General features: G+C 40.8%; 1 protein-coding gene across 6 annotated transcripts in view; it reads right to left on the bottom strand.

Annotated features, from left to right (window-relative positions):
• RANBP17 (RAN binding protein 17) overlaps positions 1–19050 on the bottom strand; it is a 258274-nt gene that overhangs the window by 50197 nt on the left and 189027 nt on the right. For all 6 annotated transcript variants that reach the window (XM_037906717.2, XM_043553023.1, XM_043553021.1 and 3 more), the window contains one exon: positions 16699–16781. In XM_037906717.2, coding sequence (XP_037762645.1) covers positions 16699–16781 — 83 coding nt within the window. The remainder of the gene's footprint in view (positions 1–16698; positions 16782–19050) is intronic.

The following is a 19050-nucleotide window of genomic DNA, read 5'->3' as shown; positions in this document are numbered from 1 at the left end:
ACATGGTAGATCTGACTGCAGAATCAGGGCCTTAACTGATAGTTTTCCATATTGTAACTTAGCCTGGTTTTGATCCATTACCATGGTGGCCTCTTGGGATGGTTGTTTATGTACACGCACATTAAACATACCACTCACACCACAGATATGTCCATTACAAAACCAACTATTTTACCAGTCCACAGATGTGAATCACTCAGATAATCTCAGTATTTCTAATGTAAAAATATTACAGAACAGTAAATATTTGGTGTTGCTAGTATGAAGCAATAATGATTTTTGGTTCTGTTGTGCAATAACTCAGAAGAGCTCTTCTAATGCTCTCTAACTATTTGTCTATCCAGGTACCTATATGACCTCCATTTTCATAGTATCAGAGCACCCCAGTCACTACTGTATTGATCCTCACAATGCCCCTGTAAGAAGGGAGGTATTATTCCTATTAATTGAAGCACTGTGACTCTTATGGCTTGTCTATGTAACATCAGCATTGGCAGGCAGAATCAAACCCGGGACCTCTGGAGCTAAATCATATGTATAAGCCTCTACTGCATAAGCTAAAACCAGATGGCTCTTAGCCAAGGCTATAGCAGACTCATCAATCTCTAGGTGATCTAGGTGCCACTAGAGGGGGACAGAGCACCACACCCAGCAGGCATGGATTACATCTATACTGGGAGTTATTCCCAAATAGCTAATCCTGATTACCAATAGGCGTGAATGCTCTTACTCTGGAATAAGAGTGTCCATACGGATTAAGTTAATTTGCAATAAAGCACTCTTATTCTATTTTAAGCACCCTCCTCACTGGACCATGCTCTTCTCATAGCAGGGTAGCTGCTAAAGAGTGAGATGTAAGCTTAGCACTGATTTTCTGTTACTGTTCTTCCACTCACTTGAAGTAATCCTTCAGAAATAAATACATAAACCAGCAATACAAGGGACAGTACTTAATGTCATTTCATTCATAACAAGGCCTGATTTTAAGGAGGCTTTCACATCATCTGCATCTGCAATTGGGTACTTAAACCAAACAAGTGGTAGGATGTAACCCTTAAAATCTATTGGTGATGTGAAAATATATGTGCATACGTTAAACCTACAAAAGGTAAACTGTTGTTTTAAAATCTGGATTGGAATGGTAAAACAGATAACAAAACAACCCAAACTTTCACATTGGTGGTTTGGCACATTGCAAATATCAGACAGACACAGACATGGTATCATTTCATACTAGTATTCTTGGGCATTTTCTATTCAACTGAAAAGGAGGCAAATAAGTCTCCTGGATGCTTAAGTAAAACTGAAGAGACAAGGTGGGTGAGTGTAGCGTTCATGCACTTGGCAACATTCAGGGCACACCCGGAGTGTTGTGTAGGAGCAGTGCACACACGGCTCCTCTCAAGGGCATGAACCTTGGAATCTCGCCCAGATGACAAGAACCGTGGGAAGCCTCCCAGGACTGGGCTCAAGGCCCGAGAGCAAGGAATGCGGTAGATAGATATTGGTAAATAAGAATATTATACAAAGCCAGTGTATTCCTTTTATCTGTTGGAGTATGTAATGCGCGGGGGGAGAGAGAGAAATAAAAGAGAGGGTGAAAAGCTGACAGGCAGACCAGCAGTGGGCAGACCAGCCTGCCTGCTTGCTTAAAGCTTTGTGCTGTCTTGTATTTGAACCGCAACAGGTGAGATAACGTCTTTTATTGGACCAACTTCTGTTGGAGAGAGAGAGACAAGTTTTCAAATTTCCCAGAACTCTTCTTCAGGTCTTGTTTCTCGAATATTCTGGGACCCACATGGTTACAACAACACCGCGTAAAGTAAAATTGGACTATTATAGTGAAAAGAAGAGAAAGGGGAGGGTACATTCCACAAGTTGCACCAGCAAGGAAACGTGAGTAAAGACTCTCCAAGCAATGTAACCAATATGTTCAAGGCCAAGATGTTCAAAAATTGGGTACCTAAAGTTTTCAGAGACCAAAACTGGATGTTGGCATTTGTGAGAGTCTACAATGGATAACAGTATATTTTAGCATTCTCCTCCACCAACAGGTGTCGCTGTAAATGCCAATACTAAGCTACAAAAGAAGGAAATAGAAAAATAGTACCCAAGCATAAAAAACAATCAATTTTTAAATTGGGCAGTAGATTGAAAATCTAATACTACTAATACAGCAAGGAACAATTTAATCAAAAATTTAAAAAGAAATGTTATTTTATTAAGTTGCTAGGGCTGAATGGATTACTACACTATGTTTTGAAATACATGTTCTAGAAGCAATTTAAAGCTCATTAGAAATAATTGTCTCTGGCTACTAGAAAATGTGGTAAAATTTAATCCTCATCCAAATGTTACCTGGGCTCTGAAAACAGGAAATTGTTTTGTGCTACTGTGGCTAACCTCAACGCTGACCCTGTGCAGTAACTGCTAGAACAGCTGAAAGCTGAAGCAAAATTAAAAACTTATATCAAAGTATATCATGACAGAATGTAGATAAATAAAAACGGCATATTGAAAGTATTATTTTTATGTCAGTCTCCTATAACAGAGAGGTAGAGGTGTTACTAAAAACGTAAAGAAACCACAAAACAAAGGAATAGATGCTCCCAAAATGCACTAGAACACAGTTCTTCTTCAGCTGGGAACCTAAGAACATATAACAAGGAGATTTAGGGTTTATCTACACAGGGACATCCAGGAAGGTTAATCTGAATTAACAAAAGGTGTGATTCTGAAGGGGATAGTTAAAATGAATTCCAAAGTGAATTAAGCTAAAGAGAATTAAGGCCACTTCAATTTTGAGTAATAGCATTCACACAGGGATTTAATGCAGTTTAACTAATGTAGTTCAAATTCACACCTTTACTTAATTTGGATTAACTTTCCTGGATGTCCCTATGTAGACAAGCTCTAAGAACTAGACTTGTATATATAGAACTAAAAGTGAAATTCAGTGACCGTATATTGCTAAGAACGGTGGACTCCGCTGTCCACAAATCCTGTCAATTTTCCCCTCTGACAGTAATTTTTTAAATTATTTGTATCCTTGAGGATTTTTATCATTCAGTCATACTGGCTGCAAGGGATACAACACAGTATCTTTTGCCACACTAACTGTGGAGTGCTACAATGAGAGTTTACCTCTCAAGCAGGAGCCTAAGCCAAGTCCAAATGAATGTAGGGTTGTTTTTTTTCACACCACTTCAGTGACTGCATTCTGTCACAAAGCCTGCTTAAACTAAATTGCCTTTGCCACAATACCCATGTCAGTGAAAAGGTATTATAATGGAGATTTTAGTCGCTGGTGCCATGGCATTCACAGCACAGCAACTGGTAAACAGACTTAACGGTAGGTATCCATTTATTTAGGTTCTGACTTTCAGAAGTGCCGTGCACCCAAAATTGCAGTTAAAGACAATGGGGATTGAAGATACTCAGCACCTCTGGAAGTGAGACCCTTAGGCGTTTATACCATACTCTTCATTGCAATATGTAAGATATCCCTATATACCAGTCTGCCATTACATAGGACACTACAGAGAGTGTTCCACTTAGAGTGAAGTGGAGAGAAGAGATACATAAATCTGCAAACACACTCCCTTTTTTACTTGAACACATAATTCTTATAGAATACCGAATACAGAATGCAGCATGTGTTTGTGTACATACAGCAGTCCATAAACATGCCAATCCACCTAAAATGCAAGTTGTGAGTGGAAAGAAGCGTACGGTCCTCCCAAATGAATGTTCAGAAAAGTCATTCATATTTAAGAAATAAGACAAGAGTGAAAGTGCATTTGCAGACATCAAATGCCTGCTTGACGTAATGGTACTGTAGGAGACACAAGGCCTGAGGCAATAGTTTTTCATTGCCTGAGGAAGGTCACATTTTCTTAGACATGCAGTGTCTGCATTTAAAAAAAGGAAAGAATCACATGCCAGACAGCTCTGATCAGGGAGTTCCAGACTGAGGAAACCAAAGAGTTGTAACAATAATCACCAGTGCAGCACGTTTAGGTAAAAGTGGACTGGCATTGGATGACCTCAGCTGCTGCTTGTGCATTGCAGGGTTGACCAGACAGAGAGACAGCTTGGACCGAGGTTTTGAATTGATTTATAGATCAAGAGGATTCTCAGTGTAACTGAGCCATAATCTGGAGTTTTCCTGTCGTTAGTTTGGTGCCAGTCAGAATTCTAAAAGCAGAATTTTTACCAACCGGATATAGATATGTCTCTGTGTGTGAGGATATCATTATTTGAGAGGAATCGAGAAAAAGTCTGTATTAACGTAATCCCTCATTTCACCTACTGATGTAAATCACACTATAACTAAGTTTATTTCCACATTTATATAAAGTATGCATCTGTGTTGCCAATTTTTGCAATTATATCATTAGTCTTGTGTTGTATGGTGTTTTTCTTAAAGCTCCATTTCATAAAATCATGTTGCTATATGAGACTCAACTTTTGTTTAGAAAAAACCAAAACATGTTAACAAGGGGGGGTAATCCTTCAAAGGACAGCACAGGGATTTAGATACTCCAGTTAGCCAGAGATCCTCGAATAATAATTTATATAGTGCTTTATACATCCAAATGACTGTACAGACATGAACTAATTAATTCTCTCCTCTCCTGAAGTAGTATTATCCCTATTTTAAAGATTGGGAAACTGACAGAAGGGTGATCTGAATTGGCCAAGACCATGCGGTGAGTCACTGCCAGAACTAGGATAAGAATCCCGGAGCTCTGGATTCCCAACCCTTTGCTCATTCCTCCAGAGACCACCACTTGCTCCCTTCCAATGACTCAAAAGTGTACCCCTAAATGTTAAAGAAATGTCAACTGAACGATAAAAAACACATGGACTATAGTTTAGTTACTCTAAGATAGAGTGCCTCCATTGCATTTTTAAAGATAAATTAAAAGTGCTCTTAACATAGTCTTGTTGCCATAAAAAGTCAGTACTGGCCAACATATGAGATTCCAGAGCATTTCCCTACACTTAAAATGTCAGACACTGTGTTGTGATTGGTGGCAAATAGTGGCATTTTAATAGTGATGATTGTAAGCCAATTTATTTTAGTCTCTTGAAATGGCTTTACTGCCCGTTATAACAAACTAAATCAGAGAAATACCAATTTGTGTTGGCAAGGTTCACTGCAACCCAGAGACCTTCACCTGTATGTTTTCGTCCTGCAGAATGATTCAAACATTTTCAAACATGTTGGGAAAACCTCGGCTGCTTTTAAACATGCCTATAAACATGTCAGTATCTCTTTGCATAGTAGGACACACATCTACTTTATCAACATTTTCAAAAGGAGACAAAAAATGAAAAACGAAGAAAGAAGGGTTACTTATCCTACAGTAACTGTGATTCTTCAAGATGTGTTGTACACATAGATTACCCCAATCACTCAAACAAGAAAAGAAAAGTTAATGATTTCCCATTCTGTCACAATCAGGCTTTGAAAAGATCATTATTGTCTTCCGGAGCCCTTTCAACGCTGCTAAGGACTATATGGACAGTTATTAAAAACTACAAAACAACGTGGACACTGTGATGCTGGCAGAGAAGGTACCTGCTCATGCCAAAGTTCCCTGAACACTGACAGATATATAGCTGGAACCAGTCTGGCTCACCAGTGTGTTAGTATTGTTAAATTAGGTATTAGAATTATAAGAATGTGTTTTAGTGAGTAGACTTTATTGAATGTTTGTGAGTTGCTGCGTACATTAATCTCACTAATAACATCTGTAACCAGTTTCTATTACTTTTTGAAACTTAAGATTGGAACTCACTCATGTGTAGATATGTTTACCTACTTTAACCTTGCAAATAACTTTCTTATTTCCTTTTCCTAGTTAATAAATCTTTACATAGTTTATTATATGATTGGCTACAAGCGTTGTCTTTGGTATTAGATCTAAAGTGCAACTGACCTGGGGTAAGGAGATTGGAGTACCCAAGGATACCACCTGTGACTCCATGTTAAGATCATTATAGTGCCTGCGGAGTTTACACTTGATAATTGGTTGGTAAAATCTAAGTGCAGAACTCACAACCAATTTGGGGTTCGTGCCTTGGTTCTTAATAGTCTGCCCTGAGGTTGGTCTTGAGCACTGCAGGAAAAGCTTGACAAATAAATACTATGGTACTTGGAAATCTTGTCATAATTATTTGAAATAATCAAATCTATTTTAAAATATATTATTTATGGCAGATTCATAGATTCCAAGGCCAGAAAGGACACTGTGATCATCTAGTCTGACTTCCTGTATAACACAAGTCACAGAACTAGAAACATTGAGGCTTTGTCTCATCTTCCATCATAGCATCTTCAGGAATAGGGGGAGGTATCTGTTCTGATGGGGGTTCCAGTAATCTCTTCAACTCTACTACTTATCTTACTACTAATCTTAAATCTGATACTGCTTTATGCCTTTCCTTTGAATAGCACAGCTCATGTCTAGCAAGACCAAGAAGATGTCAGATTCCTCCTGGCAAGGGCTGACAATCTCTTGGGGGACTGAGAATTTACTGGGCTTCCCAGGTGCCCCATAAAAGGTGTTTGGGACAGCAGTTAGCAAGTGAAGTTTTTTTCAGAATGTGGAGAAAAGTTACCATCAGTTATGAATGGAACAGGGTGAGATCGAGTAAAGATGGAGTAGATGGTGAGGGAAAGGGTTACAAGGCATATGCCAACTGATGAGTGATCAATGACGAGGTGATTTTTCAAAAAGGAAAAAAAAGATGGTAAAAGTCGATTGAGGCGGAAAAAATGGACAGCAGGTCTGCACGGGGATCCAGGGAGAATGAGTCAACTGGGCTTAAAGCAACAACATAACTATCTATCTCTTTGATCATCAAGAGGAAGCACATAGCAATTAAATCTAAATTAAATGCATAGCTAATAGTATTTAGGATGCTTAAAAGTTTACCAGTTTTTATCTTTTCCTGAGCTGAATTGTTTTTTATTTTGGTTAATAACTCACATAAATTTAGTTGAGAACAGGTTGAAAAAACTGTGGCAGCACACTAACTGATGTAGTTGAAAATAAAATGGGGGAGATGAGTTTATGAGAAATAAGATTTACTTGGAATCATTTTTTCCTTCCCTAAATAAGTGCTTTCTGCAGTCTGCATATGCTGACTGCTTCAATACACTACAAATCAAATGTGTAATTGCATCTAAGTATCTTTTAACAAGAAGCCATGGAACACATACCAATTCCAGCCCCAGAATGTATCTGTAAGTGCAGTAAACACAAATTTAAAAACATCAGTTTTGCTTCTTAAAAAAAAAAAAAGGATTTTTATGGTCTTTCCTTAAAATAAAGTGGCATTACAAAAACTTAGTAACATTTCTTTCAAAATATACATTGAATCTCAATATAGATAGCTGATGTCAGAGACCTATTTCAATTGTGTGCATGTCTTGAGCTGGAAAGATGGTTCAACTTATAAATGTTTAAACAGTGCTCAAGGGTGAAGTTGTTATGGGCCCATTATGTTTTGGAACTGCTGGAATATATTCTGGATACATGCAGTCACTCCAGACCTATCAACCTGTAGCTTTGGATCAAACATCCAAAGGGTGTTTGCATTTCTGAAAAGAATACGTAAAAAGTTGCTAGAAGACACATACTACAAAGTAAAAAATAGTCATTTACCCATGTTGTAACTTTTGTTCTTTGAGATGTGCATGCAGACATGTATTTCACTCAGGTGTGAGTGTGCCCAGCACACCAAAGCTGGAGAAATTCAGCAAGCAGTACCCCATGGGTGATGATCATGTCCTTTGCCTCATAGCTCCTCCCCTGGCTATATAATGGCGGTGCACCCCTCAGTTCCTTTGCACCAAACCCCAGGTGCACAGGGGACTGAGTGTAGATCATGGAATACATATCTGTGTCCACATCTCGAAGAATAGCAGTTACAATGCAGGTAGCTGTCTTTTCTTCTACGAGTGGCTGCAGACATGTATTCCACTCAGGTGACTCACAGGCCATTCACTAAGGAGATGGGGCTCAGAGTCTATTTACTCAGAGACTGTAGAACTGTCTTCTCAAAGTTTGCATTGGCCCTAGATGCCGTGATTTTAGTCTAATGTCTAGCAAAGGTTTCTACTTAGGATCATGTTGCAGCTCTGCAGATATCTACTATAGAAACATCTCTAAGAAACGCTAGTGATGTTGCTTTAGCTCTCATCAAATGAGCCTGTAATAACTTTGGAGGCACAGTCTGAGCTGTTCCAGAAACCACAGCAATACTCATCATTATCCACTTAGCAGTGGTCAGAGCTGAGACTGATTGTTCTTTCATTTGCTCAGTATAAGATACGAAGAGCTGAGGTGACGAACAAAATGGTTTAGTCCTTTCCGGTTAAAATGCCAAACACCTTCTCACATCTCAAGCATGAAGGCATTGTTCTTTTGCACCCAAGTGTGGTTTGGAAAAAATACAGGTAAGTAAATAATCTGATTAAAGTGAAACTGAAATATCACTTTTAACAGAAATTTTGGATGTGGTGTTAAATTTACTTTGTCTTTGAAGAACTGGGTGTATGTGGGATCTGCCATTAAGGCTTGTAATTCACTGACTTGTCAGCACATGCTATAACTAACAAGAAGGCTGTCTTCTGGGATTGGAGAGCTAACAAGTATGTTGCTATCAGCTCGAACGGTGGACCCATCAGTTCCATATTATTGGACCATATTACAGTCCCACAATGACACCATTTTCTTCACCGGTGGAAAAAGATGGACAATGCCTTTCAGAAAGCTACCTACCATAGCATTTGAAAATACTGACTGTCACACAGTCTGAAATGGTTCACAACTGTGAGCGCCAACTTCAGAGCAGATTGCCAAAAAGCAGGGCAGAGACCCCAAACTGGGGTGTGTTCTATAATTAGATTTCACCAACTCACTAACAAATGTGAACTCCTGACACTAAAAAAGTCTTACGATGGGGTCCCCTTGGGCATTCTGGTCTATCTTGCCACCCAGGCAAGCTGAACTTAGTGATAGTTGGATCCTATACACCAAAGATCACAAAATATTCAAGTTCCTCCCAGTCCCAAGAGACCAGTCACTTATCCCAGGTCAATTTGTACCTTAGAGCTCACACCAAAGACAATGCTTGAAGCCAATTATATATAGTAAACTAAGAATTTATTAACTAGGAAAAAGAAATGAGATGATTATTATAAGGTGTGACAGGGTCGGGCCGGGTGGCTACAGGAGAGTAATAGAAGGCAGGTATATTAGCCCCAGGTTAAGTAGATCCCTTTTCCCTGGGTAAGGGAACAGGGAAGGTTCCAGAACAATCAGGAACCTTCTGGAGACAATTAAGACAGACAGGCTGATTAGAACACCTGCAGCCAATCAAGAAGCTGCTAGAATCAATTAAGGCAGGCTAATCAGGGCACCTGGGTTTAAAAAGGAGCTCACTTCAGTTTGTGGTGTACTTGCAAGGAGCTGGGAACAAGAGGCGCGAGGAGCTGAGAGTGAGAACGTGGACTGCTGGAGGACTGAGGAGTACAAGCATTATCAGACACCAGGAGGAAGGCCCTATGGTGAGGATAAAGAAGGTGTTGGGAGGAGGCCATGGGGAAGTAGCCCAGGGAGTTGTAGCTGTCGCGCAGTTGTTCCAGGAGGCACTCTAGACAGCTGCATTCCACAGGGCCCTGGGCTGGAACCCGGAGTAGAGGGCGGGCCCTGGTTCCCCCCAAAACTCCCAACTCCTGGTCAGACACAGGAGGAGTTGACCTAGACTGTGGGTTCATGAAAACGGCCAAACTGAGGGCTGCCGTGAAGCTCCAAGGCGAGCAAATCCACCAATAAGCGCAAGACCCACCAAGGTAGAGGAGGAACTTTGTCACAAAGGTTAAAGCAAGCAAATTTATATACACAAATGACTTACAGTCTGTGGTTTTAAAAGGTGACACAGTTGTAGTAATCTGTCAGATATAAATGTCTTTTAGGGATCTCTGCTTCTATTTCATAGCTCTGGCCATTTGAGAGTCCAAACAGCAAAGAGATCAAAAATTTTCTTGTCAGATATTCTTTTCTTTCTTCCAGTATTCAAATTGATGGAACAAGCCCTTCAGCACTAGCCTCTTAATGGTTTGAAGGGCCAATTAACAAAAGTCTTTGTATTGTGATGTCTCACAATAGCCCATTTAATTTTGATAGCCTTCTTGGTGAGCAGGAGATGATTCCTCCTGAAAGGTTCACAGTTTCAGAGCAAACATTTTTCACAATTATAAAGCAAAAACTTAAATATTACCTCATAGCATATAATTAAGATATCATAAGTGAGATTAATGCATGCAGCAACTTACAAGCATTTCATAAAATCTGAAAACTAAACACATTGGTATACATAAAATGCTAATCTTATCCATGCTAACACACAGGTGAAAGGCTGGATTCCAGCAGTGAATTTATCAGTGCTTGGCTGAGGCCTAAAACCTTGGCAAGAGCTGGCATGTGGCTTGCCAGTCTCAGACCAACTTGCCCTGAATAAGAGGGTGGAAAGCTGAAATCCCAGCCAAACGAACTCTCAAGGAGCCAAGAGCCAGGCCCAAAGACTTCAAATGCAGCCAGTAGTCCAGAAATTCTGAATTTAGACTATCATAGGATGAATTCTCTTTGAGGCAGCCAAAATCAAAAACCTCTTCCACTTAAGACAAATAGGTGGCACTCGTAGATGATTTTCTACTAATAAGCAGAACTTCTTTAACCGCTTCTGAGCACAGAGTTTTCTCCTTATCCAGCAATGCAACATCCCTGTGGAAAGGTGTAGACTGTCCAGCACTGAATGAACAACCTGGCCATGATGCTGAGTTAACAAGACATGGAGAAGAGGAAGAGACTTGGGAGGTCAAACCTACAGTGCACGGCTGGAGAATCAACATTGTTTTGGCCATGCTGGGGCAATCAGGATCAGCTTGGTATGGTCCAATTTGATTTTGAGGATAACCTGAGGGATTAGAGGGATAGGGAGAAAAAGCATACTTCAGACTTGGACCCCAATTCAGATGAAATGTGGTGAGGGATCTCAGACTGAACCCTGCTCGGGAACTGAACTGATGACATTTCCTTATGTTCTTTGTCATGAATAGGTTGATGAAAGGGACCTATTCTTCAAAGAGGGCCCTGAGCACACTGTTCTTTAGCGATCACTCATGATTGTCCGAGAAGGTACTGCTGAGGTGATCGGCCAGCTGATTCTGAGACCCTGGTAGGAGAGCTGCTACCAGCATGATATTTTCTTTTACGCTTGTTGACATTGTATATCACAATGGTATTATTCATGAGTATGTGCACCATTGTTCCCTGGATGTGATCCAGAAAGGACTGGCACATGTTATATATTGCATGAAGCTCCAGTACTCTGATATGACAGGATGCTTCCTGTTCCAGCCACAATCCCTGAATTGTTAGCGATCCCAGATGCACTCTCCAGCCTATGGAAAAAGCATTGGTGACCAACATTCTTATAGGTGTGGGTCAGACAGAGTGAATCCACTGACACATATTGTCCTGAATTGTCCATCACTGCAGGGAGTTTAGTATTTCCTGAGGTACTCACACAAGAACATCTACTGAGTGGTAACTTGAATGCTGGACTAGCTTCAACAATTGCTGGAGAGTGTAGGATGCAATTGGAGATCCAGTCACAGATCCTGAATTTTACAGAATCATTTGCACAGGGGAAAGGCCCTCAAATTTGTAAAGTCTGGTAGGGCCCAAATTAACTCGATTTTTTGGAAGGGTTCAGTGCTGATTTCTTTTTGTTCAGGATCAGCCTCAGCAGATCGAAAAGATCCAGCATGAATGGAATATGACTGAAGACTTGCTTCTCAGACTTTCCTCTTACTAGCCAGTCATCCAACTATGGGAAGACATGAATTCCATTCCTCCGGAGATGGGCAACTACCATCATCATGCATTTGGTAAAGACACACGGAGGCAATGACAGGGCAAAGGGGAGAACCGTGTATTGGCAATGACGATTGCCAACTAGGAATCTCAAGAACTTCCTGTGGCCCAGAAAGATCAACATATGAAAATAAGTGTCTTGGAGATCAAGAGCAGCAAATCAATTGCTACAATCCACACCGGAAGGAATAGTAGCCAGAGCAACCATGCATAACCTGATATGTTTGATGTATCAATTATCCCCATATTGACTGGGTACATGTCACCTCAGGATGAAATGCAGAGACAAAATTTCTCGATACTTTAAATAACTGCTTCTTGGAGCAGCTGGTACAGGAACCTACCAGGGGAGAGGCAACTCTTGAACTAATCCTGAGTGGAGCGCAGGATCTGGTCCACGAGGTAACTATAACAGGACCGCTTGGAAATAGTGACCCTAATATAACATTTAACATTCCTGTGGTGGGAAGAACACCTCAACAGCCCAACACTGTGGCATTTAATTTCAGATAGGGGAACTATGCAAAAATGAGGAGGTTAGTTAAACAGAAATTAAAAGGTACAGTGACTAGAATGAAATCCTGCAAGCTGCATGGACACTTTTCAAAGACATCATAATAGAGGCTCAACTTAAATGTATACCCCAAATTAAAAAACACAGTAAAAGAACTAAAAAAGAGCCACCGTGGCTTAACAACCATGTAAAAGAAGCAGTGAGAAATAAAAAGGTATCTTTTAAAAATTGGAGGTCAAATCCAAGTGAGGTAAATAGAAGGGAGCATAAACACTGCCAAATTAAATGTAAAAATGTAATAAGAAAAGCCAAAAAGGAGTTGGAAGAACAGCTAGCCAAAAACTCAAAAGGTCATAACAAAATGTTTTTTAAGTACATCAGAAGCAGGAAGCCTGCTAAACAACCAGTGGGGCCCCTGGACGATCAAGATACAAAAGGAGCACTAAAGACAATAAAGTCATCGCAGAGAAACTAAATGAATTCTTTGCTTCAGTCTTCACGGTTGAGAATGTTAGGGAGATTCCCAAACCTGGGCCATCTTTTGTAGGTGACAAATCTGAGGAATTGTCACAGATTGAAGTGTCACTAGAGGAGGTTTTGGAATTAATTGAGAAACTTAACAGTAACAAGTCACCGGGATCAGATGGCATTCACCCAAGAGTTCTGAAAGAACTCAAATGTGAAACTGTGGAACTATTAACTATGGTTTGTAATCTGTCCTTTAAACCAGCTACTGTACCCAATGACTGAAAGATAGCTAATGTAACACCAATATTTAAGAAGGGCTCTAGAGGTGATCCTGGCAATTACAGACCGGTAAGTCTAACGTCAGTTCCGGGCAAATTAGCTGAAACAATAGTAAAGAATAAAATTGTCAGACATATAGAAGAACATAAATTGTTTCACAAAAATCAACATGGTTTCTGTAAAGGGAGATCATGTCTTACTAATCTATTAGAGTTCTCTGAGGGGGTCAACAAACATGTGGACAAAGGGGATCCAATGGACATAGTGTACTTAGATTTCCAGAAAGCCTCTGACAAGGTCCCTCACCAAAGGCTCTTATGTAAATTAAGTTGCCCTGGGATAAGAGGGAAGATCCTCTCATGGATTGAGAACTGGTTAAAAGACAGAGAACAAATGGTAGGACTAAACGGTAAATTTTCAGAATGGAGAGGGGTAACTAGTGGTGTTCCCTCAGGGTCAGTCCTAGGACCAATCCTATTCAACTTACTCATAAATGATCTGGAGAAAGGGGTGAACAGTGAGGTGGCAAAGTTTGCAGATGATACTAAACTGCTCAAGATAGTTAAGACCAAAGCAGACTGTGAAGAACTTCAAAAAGATCTCACAAAACTAAGTGATTGGGCAACAAAAGGGCAAATTAAATTTAATGTGGATAAATGTAAAGTAATGCACATTGGAAAAAATAACCCCAACTATACATACAATATGATGGGGGCTAATTTAGCTACAACTAATCAAGAGAAAGATCTTGGAGTCATCGTGGATAGTTCTCTGAAGACGTCCATGCAGTGTGCAGCGGCAGTCAAAAAAGCAAACAGGATGTTAGGAATCATTAAAAAAGGGATAGAGAATAAGACAGAGAATATCTTATTGCACTTATATAAATCCATGGCACGCACACATCTTGAATACTGCGTACAGATGTGGGCCCCCCATCTCAAAAAAGATATACTGGCATTAGAAAAGGTTCAGAAAAGGGCAACTAAAATGATTAGGGGTTTGGAACGGGTCCCATATGAGGGGAGATCAAAGAGGCTAGGACTTTTCAGCTTGGAAAAGAGGAGACTAAGGGGGATATGATAGAGGTATATAAAATCATGAGTGGTGTGGAGAAAGTGAATAAGGAAAAGTTATTTACTTGTTCCCATAATTTAAGAACTAGGAGCCACCAAATGAAATTAATGGGAAGCAGGTTTAAAATAAATAAAAGGAAGTTCTTCTTCACCCAGTGCACAGTCAACCTGTGGAACTCCGTGACTGAGAAGGTTGTGAAGGCTACGACTATAACAGGGTTTAAAAGAGAACTGGATAAATTCATGGAGGTTAAGTCTATTAATGGCTATTAGCCAGGATGGGTAAGGAATGGTGTCCCTAGCCTCTGTTTGTCAGAGGGTGGAGACGGATGGCAGGAGAGAGATCACTTGATCATTACCTGTTAGGTTCACTCCCTCTGGGGCACCTGGCATTGGCCACTGTCGGTAGACAGGCTACTAGGCTGGATGGACCTTTGGTCTGACCCAGTATGGCCATTCTTATGTTCTTATCTGTAGAGATTGCGGAGACTGAGGATAGGTCTCACTCCTCCCTTGGACTTGCAGATTAGGAAATATCGGGAATAGGCTCCTCATTCAGCACACTGATGAGGGACCTCCTCTATAGCTCCCAGGGCACACAGAGAACTTGCTGAAAAGCAATTACTTGTGAGAAAGATCCTTGAAAAGGGATGAGATAGGAGGGTTGGAGTGGGGAATGGATATAAATTGTATGGCGTAACACAAATGTAGTGTCTTGGATCCATTTGTCCATGGTTATTATTTCCCAGGCACTGTAGAAGTGGGCCAGCCTGTCCCCAAACTGAGGTGATATGATTAGGATGTTTACAACTGGTCTGCTGGTCCTGACATGCTAGTCAAATAGGCTGTCTGCCCTGTGATGGAAGAGGATGGAGTGGCTGAGTAAAACTAGACCCTGAAGACTGCCTCTTGTGAGATCTATTCCTTTCCTGGGGCAGCTTACCTTGGTTGGTAAGGTGTTTGTCTAAAATATCGCTGGGTAACAGTATTTCTGCTGTTGTTGCCCAGTAAATTGGCATCTTTTTGAGGCTTTGGCATAAATTCCCGAAGAGCACATTTGTTGCACTCAAGTCTTTAAAACGAATGCAAGGTCCTTTACACTTTGTTGTACATCTGGAGACAATGATGAATTATGCAACCACAATGCTTTTCTCATCATGATTGCTGTAGCCACAACTCTGGAGGCTGTGTCAGATAAGTCTAGGGCTGACTGCAATGATGTCTTGGACACCAGACTGTCCTCCATTACAAATGCCTTGAAGTCCTCCCTAGAAGAATTGGGCAATCGCTCCATGAATTTTGTCAAAGTCTCAATTTACAAAGTTATATCTTGAGAACAATGCCTGTTGATTTGTGATTTCCATTTGTAAGAAGGTCAAATAAACTTTTCTGCCTATGAGATCCAACTTCTTTGCCTCTTTGTCTCTGGAGTGGATTTGCTTTTCTCTTGACAGGATTTCTCACTGGCTGCTGACTAGTACCATGGCTGCTCGAGCACCCGTGAGGGAGCTGGACCTTTGACCCATTCCTTGGTATTGAGACAACATCGAAAGGCCGCCTCTGAGTCCTGCTGAGGAACACTGGCACTCTGAGGCTCCAATGATGGCTGAGGGGCTGGTCTCATCCCTGGTGCTGACGTATGCCTCATGGCTTGCTCATTAGGTGCTGTTTGAGTCTCAAATCCCTCGCTACCTGTGTCCTTTTCTTGAAGGACTTACAGATAGAGCACTTGTCCTTAATGTGCCCCTCTCTCAGGCACAACAAACACTGCATATGGGGATCATTATGTGGAATAGTCCCTTCACCCCATCGCCCACGATGGGCAATGTTCAAATCCTGGGGAAGGCATTCCACCAGGAAACAACAGCTAAGTAACCTCACTAACTAACCTAAGGTACTACTAATAAACCACTAACTAATCCTTTAGAAGAAGTTTTCAATAATTGAGAGAAACAAAGGGCAGTGTGAAGAAACACTACCCAGAGCACTCCAACTCTAGCTGCGAGCAGTGCAAAGGAACTGAGAGGGGCTGGGGCAGCAACACTGTTATATAGCCAGGGGAGGCATTATGAGGCAAAGCGCACAAGTGCTGCCTCTACTGGTACTGCTAAGCATTTTTCTCTGGCTTTGGTGGTCTGGGAGTGCACACACCTGTGTGGAATGCATGTCTGCAAGAAACAAATGACGTAAGTAGTGCACTCCATGGTGTATGAGTATAACTGAGCTCCTAAGGTATGTATCAGACAAGGAGCATAGCATAAGGTGCTGATATTGGCCAAAACACTTCATACTCCTGTTAACTGTTCACAAATACATCAAGGATCAAGGGAATGAAAGTAATGGGGCTTTTACCCCACAAAACAGTCAAAGAATTATATTGCAAAGAAAACATTAAACAGATACCTACCGTAAGTGCAAATCATTTTACTAGCTTCTCTGAAGAGAAGAATTCCATTAGGAGATGATACATCAAAATTTAAACGCTGTGACCTAAAAAATAACGGCAAAAATATTCACATCATTACAGTGGGAAAAAATTAGCAATGTGCTCATCCCTAAAAACAAACAAAAAACTGGTGGTAATGCTGCTGAAAAGGATCTGGGGGTTACAGTGGATCACAAATTGAACATGAGTCAAGAATGTGATGCAGTTGGGAAAAGGCTAATATTCTTAGTGGTATTGACAAGAATGTTGTATGTAAGACATGGAGGTAATGCTTTACTTGGTGCTGGTGAGGCCTCAATTGGTACTGTGTCCAACTCTGGGCACGACAATTTAGGAAAGATGTGGATAAATTGTAGAGAGTCCCAAGGAGAGCAACAATAATGACAACAGGTTTAGGAAACCAGACCTATGACGAAAGGTTAAAAAATCTGGGTGTGATTAATCTTCAGAAAAAGAAAACTTAAGAGGAGACCTGGTAACAGTCTTCAAATATGTTAAAGGTTGCTCTAAAGACGACATGGATCTATTCTCCATGTCCACTGGAGGTAGGACATGAAGTAATGGGCTTAATCCACAGCAAGGGAGATTTAGGTTCGATATTAGGAAAAACTTTCTAACTCTGAGGGTAGTAAAGCTCTGGAACAGGCTTCTAAGCAAGGTTGGGGAGTCCCCAACAGGTTGGGCAAACACCTGTCAAGGATAGTCTAGATTTACTTGGTCCTGCCTCAGTACAGAGGGCTGGACTTGATGACTTCTCAAGATCCCTACCAGCCCTACATTACTATGATTCTAATAATAATAAGCTTTCAAATTCCTAGTGAGCACCTTTGGCTTATTTGCAGTTCAGAGGAATGCTACAAATTCTTCCTAATGCAAACAATTAGTTTATACTCTTACTTTAGCTACTATACCCCAATAGCTTATTTCATCAGTTAATTCCAACTAGGAATTCAATTACATAAATGCATCCTCTACATGGTGGGGTAATGTGCACTTAGGGGGGTGTGATTTCTAAAGCGCACAAATGTGCTGCACATTAATTAGTCCATGTAGACCATGTTAGTGTGCACTAAAGTGTTAAAGCACACTAAGGAACCTTTGGTGCACACCGACAGGGTCTACATGGGCCAATTAATGCTAAACATGTTGAAATCACACACCTGTAAGTGGGCATTACCCCATCTTGTAGAGAAGCCCAAAGGTAAGCCAGATGCAAGAATGCAGTTCATAACGAGCATCTACACATGCTTATGCATATACTCAGACCTGAAAGAGATCACACCATAGACAAGTCTCACCTCTGCTTGTGCTGTTACACCATCTCCATAAGCCAGAAATAGCTATTGTGTACTCAATATGGATATAAACACTGGGAGAGCAAGCAAAGTTTTCATCAATGCCCTCCCCTGGGAGAATCCAAGGAGAAAGGAAGCTTTATGGTAAAATTTTCAAAAGCCCTTAAGTGATTTTGAAGACTAAGCCCTATTTTCAGAAGTGACTTAGCACTTAGGTTCCTAAGTGTAACTGTAAGTCAACAAGAGCCTATAAATCACTTCTGAAAATGAGCCTACAGTCTTGTGATCTACTTCACTTTGAAATGAGAGTAGGTCAAAGCACACAAGGAACTTTCAGTGGATGGTAGCAGGGTCCACGTGGACAGCCAGTGGATGTCAGACTACTGTGCTGTAGATTTACACCCCAGTTTGCTGTGCACTAACTGTTCATCTACACAACCCTTAGGCTCCTAAGTCACTTATACAAATTTTACCCTTAATCTCTATTGAAAACTGCACAGGAGCCCTGCCACTGAATGCACTGAATCAGAGCATCTCTTGGCTGTCCTAGTTGTGTGTCACCCATTTTTGGTGCTTTGCGGAGTGCTTGCGGGACCCCTAGTGCAAAGGAAGTTGTGGGTACATTACTCTGCTGCAATCCATATTTTTTCTGCCAGGATCCCTATTTAACAGGGTCCATCTGGTGCAAATTTTGGGGTAAATATAGCTGCTCATACCTTAATTTACAAGAAGAAAACATATGTACACTGAACAAAACATATGTGTATTCTACAAGCACAAAAATGATGGCTGGCTGGCAGAGGCAAAAAACCAAAACCAAATACATCTCAATATCACAGCAGCATAATGCACACACTGATACTCTGTAACATATTTTAACCCTGTCATAGTGTATTGTCTAATGCATTTTAACCTGTAAAGGTTAAGGCAGCACACAAAGAAGAAATTCACCCCAAGTGATGTTCTCTTAAGCAAACAATGCAGATTTTCTGAATTCCAGTAGACGGAGGAATAGCGA

This window comes from Chelonia mydas, chromosome 8, assembly GCF_015237465.2.
Source record: "Chelonia mydas isolate rCheMyd1 chromosome 8, rCheMyd1.pri.v2, whole genome shotgun sequence".
Lineage (NCBI taxonomy): Eukaryota > Metazoa > Chordata > Testudines > Cheloniidae > Chelonia > Chelonia mydas.
This window is presented reverse-complemented; position numbering and strand designations above follow the sequence as displayed.